At 36.8% G+C, this 9,836-nt stretch overlaps 1 protein-coding gene across 1 annotated transcript; it reads right to left on the reverse strand.

The window, feature by feature from the left end:
- Positions 1–3,046: 3,046 nt before the first annotated feature.
- On the reverse strand, positions 3,047–9,255 carry LOC109194580 (mucin-2-like). The gene is given in 22 exon segments (XM_025904618.1): positions 3,047–3,425; positions 3,621–3,731; positions 3,995–4,133; positions 4,255–4,406; positions 4,591–4,691; positions 4,775–4,827; positions 4,968–5,223; positions 5,340–5,466; positions 5,543–5,637; positions 5,794–5,949; positions 6,238–6,375; positions 6,456–6,528; positions 6,604–6,717; positions 6,819–6,890; positions 6,892–6,967; positions 7,053–7,167; positions 7,262–7,387; positions 8,001–8,214; positions 8,331–8,464; positions 8,546–8,636; positions 8,864–8,975; positions 9,217–9,255. Coding segments are annotated over 21 exon segments (2,658 nt in total). The 5' UTR covers positions 8,969–8,975; positions 9,217–9,255; the 3' UTR covers positions 3,047–3,215.
- Between the last annotated feature and the right edge of the window lie 581 nt (positions 9,256–9,836).

Below are 9,836 nucleotides of genomic sequence, written 5' to 3' on the forward strand. Positions count from 1 at the left end.
GCCAGCCTGAAGGATCTGTTTTCCTTTTTGCTATGTTTTCACTGTTCATTTTTCCAAACACAGGTATTTTGGCATATATATGTAGAAAAAGAAGTAGTCAGCCTTTTCTCTGATTGCATTGTGCACATCTGTGTCCATGTATATTCTTTGTACTAGGTAGTCCTCTTGTGCCCACACAACAAAGTCACACCACTGCATCCCACTGATGAGCAGTTGTCCTTGCACTTGCCAGTAATATGCGTGGCTCTGTTTTAGTTTAGGGGTACCACATTCCATTTGCACATATTTGCAGTCAATAAAGTTTTGTACATTGGGACATTTGAATTCGACAAGGCCAAACTGGGGGTATTCATTGGGGTCAAAAACAACACCATCAGGAGATGCAGCAAGCCAGGGGGCAATGGGGTGAATGACCAGACCACAGGGTGAGTAGTTAACATTCATTAGCCTACTATACTCTGCTGCTATTGCAGGCTCCATCTCAGTTCCTCTCCTCATGTCTGCTGTCTGCCTTGTTCCCTTCAATATACGCTCTGCTAGTGACTCTGCCGAGCTCTGGCCTCTGACGTGACACACCTCCCGAAACCTAGAGGCAGTCACTCTGGGCCTGCGGAGCTGATGCCACTCAGATGAAGAGCTTTGCTCACGTGTAGCTTCCTCTATTTTGTGAGCCATTCTAACACGGATTCATCTTGTGGAAATAGCAAATTTCAATTTTAGAGCATTTCGAAATCATTAAAAGAGTAGGTGGTCTACGGGCAATTTGAAAAGGCTTTTTTTATGGAAGGCAACATCAGAATAACTTGATATTGATATGGTATCACTGTGGGGTTGTATACTGTTGATCTAAAGTGGAACTACCCTGTGGAAACAGCAATTTTCCATTTTAGAGCATTTTGAAATCACTGAAAGTTAGGTCAATTATGGACAATTTGAATAGGCCTTTATTTTGGAAGGCAACATCAGAATAACTTGATATTGATATGGTATCACCGTGGGGTTGTATACTGTTGATCTAAAGTGGAATTACCCTGTGGAAACAGCAATTTTCCATTTTAGAGCATTTTGAAATCATTAAAAGAGTCAGTCAAATATGGGCAATTTGAAAAGGCTTTTATTTTTGAAAGCAAAATCAGAATAACTTGATATTGATATGGTATCACCGTGGGGTTGTATACTGTTGATCTAACGTGGAATTACCCTGTGGAAACAGGAATTTTCCATTTTAGAGCATTTTGAAATCATTAAAAGAGTCGGTCAAATATGGGCAATTTGAAAAGGCTTTTATTTTTGAAAGCAACATCAGAATGACTTGATATTGATATGGTATCACTGTGGGGTTGTATACTGTTGATCTAAAGTGAAATTACCCTGTGGAAAGAGCAATTTTCCATTTTAGAGCATTTTGAAATCATTAAAAGAGTCGGTCAAATATGGACAATTTGAAAAGGCCTTTATTTTGGAAGGCAACATCAGAATGACTTGATATTGATATGGTATCACTGTGGGGTTGTATACTGTTGATCTAAAGTGGAATTACCCTGTGGAAACAGGAATTTTCTATTTTAGAGCATTTTGAAATCGTTAAAAGTGTCGGTCGTATATGGGCAATTTGAAAAGGCCTTTATTTAAGAAGGCAACATCAGAATGACTTGATAGTGATTTGGTATCACTGTGGGGTTGTATACTGTTGATCTAAAGTGAAATTACTCTGTGGAAACAGGAATTTTCCATTTTAGAGCATTTTGAAATCACAGAAAGTTAGGTCAATTATGGACAATTTGAAAAGGCCTTTATTTTGGAAGGCAACATCAGAATGACTTGATATTGATATAGTATCACTGTGGGGTTGTATACTGTTGATCTAAAGTGGAATTACCCTGTGGAAACAGCAATTTTCCATTTTAGAGCATTTTGAAATCGTTAAAAGAGTCGGTCGTATATGGGCAATTTGAAAAGGCCTTTATTTAATAATGCAACATCAGAATAACTTGATATTGATATGGTATCACTATGGGGTTGTATACTGTTGATCTAAAGTGAAATTACCCTGTGGAAAAAGAACTTTCCATTTTTGAGCATTTTGAATCGTTAGAAGATTAAGTCAAATATCTGCAATTTCAAAGGGCCATTACTTTGAAAGGTAAAATCAGACTAAAGAAAAAAGCCTAAATTATATGTTATTATGTTCTTAACATATCTGTTAATTCACTCGAAGTTGGCTTTTATTTTGAAATCCGGTTTCCACATCCCTTCCCGTAATACTTTGAATACACAGGGAACAGAAAATAAACTGGAGGCTGGCTTGACTGCAAGTCTCGAACTGGAGGCTGGCTTGACACAAGTCAAAAACTGGAGATGGAAGCATATAAATATAATAATAACCACTGCAGCCAAGAAGAGTGCCTGACGAGCCCAGTTGTAAGTACGCTATTAAGACTCGACTGTACACTGTGTTCGTGTTTTCCTCCGAAACAATAAGTTCCGTTGGAGCAGCCTTTCAATGCCTCTCTCTGTCTCTCGCAAGCAAAGTTGACCCACACAACAAAGTAAAGCTATTTTTCGGCTACGAGCCCGACACGGAACCCGACATATTAGTCAGAGGTCCCTTTACTAAGGTTTGGAGCCGCGGACCTTCAGTAATAGTAATAAATCACACAGCAATAGTACATTCACGTAGTTGTAAAAAGCATGATAATATATTAAGTAATCCAAAATATTCAGAATACGTTACTCTCACTGAGTAACGTAACGGAATACGTTACAGAATACATTTTTGGGGCATGTATTCTGTAATCTGTAACGGAATACATTTTAAAAGTAACCTTCCCAATACTGCTTATGCTGCTTTTCATTTAAAAGCCAAGCATTAAGACAGCCAGATATATCTGACTTTCAGGGAAGCAAGAGGATATTTGTAAGTTTCTGCTCAAAGAGTAGTAATGTCTTTATTTGAATGGAAGGCATTCCTTTCAATTTGAAAAGAATAAAAAGAAAACTTCATTTGACTTCACATGTGCCAAATTTCTGGACTTGATACTTTGAATGTTTTTAAGGCAATTTAATGTATCAAAGAAAATATACAAATCTATAACTTGCAATGTTGAAACATTACACAAATCAGACACAAATCTGCATTTGTAATACTTTCATATAATACATTTAATTAGATATATATAAACATATGCTGCATGAATATTTTCCATAGAAAAAATTTAGTCTTCAGTTAAACTTTGACTTACACTGTGCTGTGGTTCCAGATGGATGTGAAGATTTGTTTTGTGATCCCATACAAATGTCAGACCAATGTTAAATTGGATGAACAGATGGAAACCAAACTTTCTTTTGGTGTACCAGATCTCATTATCATTTTGAAAACTTTCATCCTCTTCATATTTATCCTTTGATAGTATGATTTCCTTTCTCTATAATGGAAATGAATGGGGGATTTCTTTTAATGAAATGCAAAAATCCTTTACAAAGGACTTACAGTCTTTAAAGAAACCTTTACAAATTACTACTACTATTACCACTACTGACCAATAATTACTAATCCATTCCCTTTTTGATGTGCATGTTTATTCAATTGTTTTTTTAAAATTGAATTCTTCTGGCTTTACCCCCAGCTGGATCTTGATCTTTCGGGAACATATGGTGTTTGAAGATTCACACATCTCATTTTCTATGATAATTCTAAAGTTCTCTTCAGCTGTTTTATTGTCACAGTTATTCTTCAAAGAGACAAAGAGAGATTTCATTAAATAAATATTCAGCTTGGCCTGAGATTCCCTGAATTTTATAATTAAATATTGCTAAATAGATTGCTTATTTAAAATTGTGAGAAAATATATTTAAAAATATTGTGACAGCTTTTGAATTTTAATGTTAATTATGATTCTTATGATAAGAATGTTTAATATTTTATCCCAGAAAACCTAGGTGAGCAAAACAAAATAAGCATACAAATATTTGGGATAAAGTAAGCAGACATTACCATGACAGCAACATAGGGACACAGTCCTTGAAACTCATATGCTTTCTGATCACATGTAATGTAGTGTCTACTTCCAGTAATAATGCATGTTCCTGGACATTTATTGCTTGTGCATTCCCATTTGCCACTTCTGCAGGTACTATATGATTCAGAAAGGGTTGAAATTAAATATATTTTATAATCAGAGTAAAACTCCAAAATAATCTAGTATTAATTTCAATGATGCTATGTCAATTAATCAGTCAATCAACCAATCATACCAGGTGTTGCATTTCACATCAATTTTGTCTCCACTGGAATAAAGTTTCTCGCCATGCTGACATGGACATTGATTTTCTTTTACACAGGAACCTTTACCATCATTGACAAGGCCTCTGGGACAGAGACAGCCAGATTTACACTCAGTGGCATCCTGGGAGGATAGAAAGATCACAGTGAGAGAAACAACACACACACAAAAAATAGAAAACAGACGAGTTGGTAAAACCAACTTAAAACTGATAAGCGTAAAGAACTAAACACACAATATGTATCTACATCTTGAAAGTAGGTAGTAGACCGAACATAATGGGACTTGATCTGCAAAAACAGCTTACACATTCATTGTCAAGATTTAAACAAGTTCGAGCACACTGCAGTCCAACATCTCCTACATCTGCAATGGAGCAGTTGAAGTATTTTTTTGGAGAAGGGCATGCTGTAACAGAAGCAGGAACTACTTTAGTATTCTTTAAATTAACTACAATTAATTTTATAGCAGAAAAAGGATAAAAAACTGACTTAAAGAGCCAGCTGCCCGAGGATCGCAATGAAGAACTCCATCAGTCCACACGCTAGAAAGACAACAAAAAATGTAATGAAATACAAAAGGACTTTAAAATGTAGTTTCTATCAATCTGACATATTGCTTACATTACAGTCATGCTTAATCCTTAGTTTAGGATATTTCATTTGGAGTCCTGAAGTGACTCACCAATGGTCATCTCTGATGCTGATGGTCTTCTCTGGTTCAGTGGTTTCTTCATTATGATAACAGGGACACTTTGCTTTGGGAACACACATGTTGTTGTCATGTAGGTAATGATCCTCAGCACAGGAACAGCCATCCGCGGGCAAGAAGTCAGAGGTGCAGCTCTGCTCCTTTGAGCTCAGTGATCTGCAAGTCAGCTGGCATCTCTGATGTATGTAAGAGAAGGTCTGAGATGCTGGGCAGTTCTTAGTGTGTTTGTCTGTTTTATGAAAAATATGACAGTGATTACCTCATAGTTTAGCACCAACCAATGAAAAGAGAACATGCTATTCAAACTTCATTACCATTTCACAACATAGTGAAAGATGAACTTACTGCATGCATCCTTTCTCCAGTCTGTCAAGAACACTCCCTTTGATGCACAAGCTCTTGCATAGGAGGAGAAGACAGCACACAGGCAGTCCTCGGTCTTCTCACAGTTACAGCTAGCATGAATACATCGCTGCAAACGACAGCAAACACTTCTATTATATTACAGTCCCACCGAATTAAGGACAAACAGAGAGGTTTATTTATACCTTGTAGTAAATCTCAGGATCCATCACAGAATGGCACCGTGCAAAGGTACTATTTGACTGTCGTAGCAAGGCGCACCAGTGCTTGGCATACTTTTCTATAAGAAGATGAACAGTTTTGAAGATTTTTGCACTTATTATATTTCTCTTGTGATCAAATACATATATCACAGAAAATCTGTTTTAAGCAAAGAAAAAATGAAAAGACATATTGATTGATGATAATATGCTTGATGATAATAGTTACAGTTTACCATTTTCCATGCTAAGAGAGCAAGGGTCATCAAGTCGTCCTTGTCCATCTTTGCATGTATAGTCAGTTTTCCAAGAATTACTAGAAGTTGCTTCTTTTCCCTCCACCATCCCCTTCATGTCATCAGATAGCATCATGTTGTAATTCCCACATAAACCTAAGAATTGAAAGAAATCCAATAAGTACAAAGGCTCTAAAAACAATTGACTCAATAACAGTTTTGAGCATTTTTTTTCTTTTTCTTCTGTTTTTGATTAGATTTTTTATTACAGTGTGATGACTTTGTGGGGAAAACAAACAACACAGAAATGATAATAATTACTGTTACCTTCCCGCTGAGATAAACTCCATCCTTCAAGACCCATAGTATATTGATATTTTAATATATACATATTAACTGAAAGTTGTACTTCTGATCATGGTTAATGGCTAATATGAAACCTACCACGTGTCTTTTCTCTGTAGCTCTGCTCCAGACTGACATAGACTTGCATCAGAGGCACATGCTGGATCTGAATTTGTAAACCAAAACTTGTCTGGAGCATGATGTGAAAGGACGAAGCATGGAATATACTGATGTCTCCTGTGAGTCAAGAGAAAAATAACAATCAGAAAATCATATTTAACATAAAACACTGAACTACATCTTAGTTTCTGACATACCTGAGTCATAAGGCAAAATGTCCTCCTGTCCATTCTTCATCTTCACTCTGCCTTCAGAGGTGAAAATGATGGCCTAAATGAAAAAATAAATTGCTATCAGAGTGTGGCTCATTGTAAATTATTACAATTACTATAGTTTTACACTCACATTGTTTTTGTCACTGTTCAGCTGAATTTTCAAGGTCTTGAGACAAGTGTCGTATTCTTGATTTGCACATTGTGTCAAATGGACCAGAATGGTAAAATTTGGACTCACATAATCCTGAAATATAGATAGAACACTATAAGCATGCCTATATAAAATGCTACCTTAATATCAGAAGACTGTATATCTTTAACAGTTGGAGGCGTTGACTCATTCACCTTGCTTTCCACTTTAGCCAGAGTGTAGAAACAGTCCCCATGGAAGTTGAAGTCTTTCCCATCAAAGGTGGTATGTATGAACCTCTTCAACTGAACATGTAGCATGCATTTGAAGACTCTCACAAGACCATTTACCTGCAAAGCATGTACTGAACAAACAGATTTAAGGTAAAAGCACACACTAATGAATCACAAATAATACTTTCTGAGTAACATGAGTAATGTGAAACATACCAGTTTTTTCCCTCCTCTTGGTAAACCTCATTGGACTCATAGATTTTGTCACGTTTGCACGGACATTCAGAAAGAGGAATACACCCCCTCATGGAAACATCATTAAACACAGTTCCTGATGAAGACATGACATGAAAATGTTTTTAGACTGCATATGTTACTGGTAGTTAAACATTCAGGCATGATGAGTACAAAGAAACAGCACCAACCAGGAGGACAGAAGCAGCCGTCTATGTTTTGATCTTCACAAAGTAAACTTGTGTCTGGGAATCTGCAGGTATCGATGCAAGGAGACCCATACTCATCATATACCATGGTGGGCGGACAGTGTTTAGCTGTGAATATATATACTACAATTAAAATATGGTGAATACGTGGATGGGATTTATTATTATCTATTGTACCACTAAATCAATAATCCTTTTCCATCTTTATTCACTTTACATTTAAGGAATTATTTGAAGGAAAAGTGTGTTTTTAAGTTAGGACATCAAACCATATAAACAACACTGGTGAACATTACCAACAATTTTCTCATAAGTTCTATGAACTCATCTTGTCCTGCTAGATATTTGTAGTGCAACTGACACTAATAAAGAGTGCAGTATGTCTGCATTACTAAAGGAATGCCCAATGTTTTATTATCAGCTAGATTCCTGTTTCTTAAGGTTTCAATCACTCTTCTGTGCATAAAATACTCCATATTGTCACAGAAACTTTCTATCTATATTTTCATTGTTAAATTCAGTAGTAAGAAAACAAATTGCTCTCAAAATGCAAGATCGTGGCGCCTAGAATTTCAAAAGCTGAATAATAGTTAGCGTCTTTAGTTATCAGGTTGTTAATCTGTTTATCTTCCAGGAAGATTTTGCAGGAGAAAATGTAATTCTTTAAATGCATTTGTCAACGTCTTGAGAAAGGAGTAAAAATGACAACATAAAACCTTACCACACAACTCGGGAGTCCTCCAGTTGGGAGGTATTCCCCCAGCATGGGAGCACTGTCGAGAGAACTCAGAGTATGTGCTGCAGACACAGGAGTCATTTGTATTGCTACAGCGGCACATATCCTGCATACGGGCTTTAATGTAAGTCTCAGGGTCAATCTGATCGGTGCAGGAGCTCCAGGATTTATCTTCAAAGAAGTCTTTGCAGATGTTTTCCTTAAAGGTACAGAAGAGACAGGTAATAGAGGCATAGTTAATCTGTGCAGAAGGTTTTACGCAAATACATATCACAACATAGCTATTGTTAAAGCTAGCTGGATAATAAAACTCACAAACTCCTCGCACTCCTCTGTCACATTCTCAGTCTCCAGTGATGTATCTGCCTCTTCATTGGGGTCCTCACAGTTATCATTTGGACGAGGGGTTCTCCATTTCTTGCCAAACTTCATGGGGCTGATTTGTTGACCTGTATATGATGACATTAATGGTTACATTCTACCGCCTTCATATTACAGGTAAAACAAATTAATATGAAATTAATATACACCTTCATCACTGAAGTCATTGTAGTTTGAATTGCCATTGAAATTTCCACAAAGTGCACAAGTGCGATTAATGTATTCATCACCAATTTCCACCTGAAAAACAAAGGAAACACGGGAAAAGGTTCATATTATTTATTGTTGTTTATTAAGCAATGAGATGACTGAACCACTGATTAATCAAAGGCAAAAAAGTATTGTCTCTTCTTCTTGTTCTTTTTTATTCTTCTTCAGAAAATGTTGATGTTTAACTGTTTCAATCTCGTGTCTTGATTCTCTGTAAATGTCAACAGTGTAGAAAAAAAAGAAGTCTGAATTATTACCATGACTGCATTGTTGTACCACATGACAGTGATGCCAACCTTTGTGTGGAGCTTGATGTGAAAGTCATTTTTTTCCAGTTGTATTCCAGCCTGGTAGTATGGCATTTTGACACTGTGAAAAAGAAAAAGAAACAAACAAAAAAAGAGAGAAAGTACAGGAAATTTGGCTTCATCTGTTAATTTTGGGGACAGGGCCGTGCAGAGACGTTTATAGGGGCGGGTGCTCAAAGCTAAAAAGGGGCACATTGAACCAGGGTGAATAACAACAACACACATTCATCAAGAATCTAATATGGGATCGCATCATACTATATCACTGTTGTGAGGCAAAGCAAACGTAGCCTATGTTTTACCTGATGGGTACAATGTTGCTGTTGAGGGGTTGCTGCTGCTCCTGCTGCTGATAGTGTTGGAGGGCAGGGCTGTGTTGATCTGAGACTGTAGACATTAAAAAGTCCATAGGAGAGATGGTAGCTGATTAAACAAGTGTCATGAGATAATAACAAAATGCAAAGATTGGTGACAGCGCTTGGAACCATAAGGCAACAAAAAACTGAGAAATAAACTAGACCCTGCCTGTGAATCACTCTTTGCCTCTCTTCCTCCTTCCATCCACTCATTTCATCTATCACTCTCCACTTGCTGTCCATCTGAGAACAAGGCACAACTTGCTATTGCAATAAACTATTATTTAATTTTCCACACTTAATGATAACAGAAAAATGTTATAGAAGCAAAACATTTCAGTTGTGCTTATTATTATTTTTATACTGGAATACCTCTCCAACAACTGGTACATGTGTTAATGTTACCTGTGCTCTTTGTAATCCAGCTGCTGAGGGATCCACTGCCTTTAGTAGCCTCACACAGCTCCTACTGTTTCCTCCTCATGTCCTTACCAGCCATGTCTGGACAATGTTATATTATGAGTAATAATTCAAAAATCCATATACATAAAACACACACATGCATG

Source organism: Oreochromis niloticus, unplaced genomic scaffold (assembly GCF_001858045.2).
Source record: "Oreochromis niloticus isolate F11D_XX unplaced genomic scaffold, O_niloticus_UMD_NMBU tig00002753_pilon, whole genome shotgun sequence".
Taxonomy (NCBI): domain Eukaryota; kingdom Metazoa; phylum Chordata; class Actinopteri; order Cichliformes; family Cichlidae; genus Oreochromis; species Oreochromis niloticus.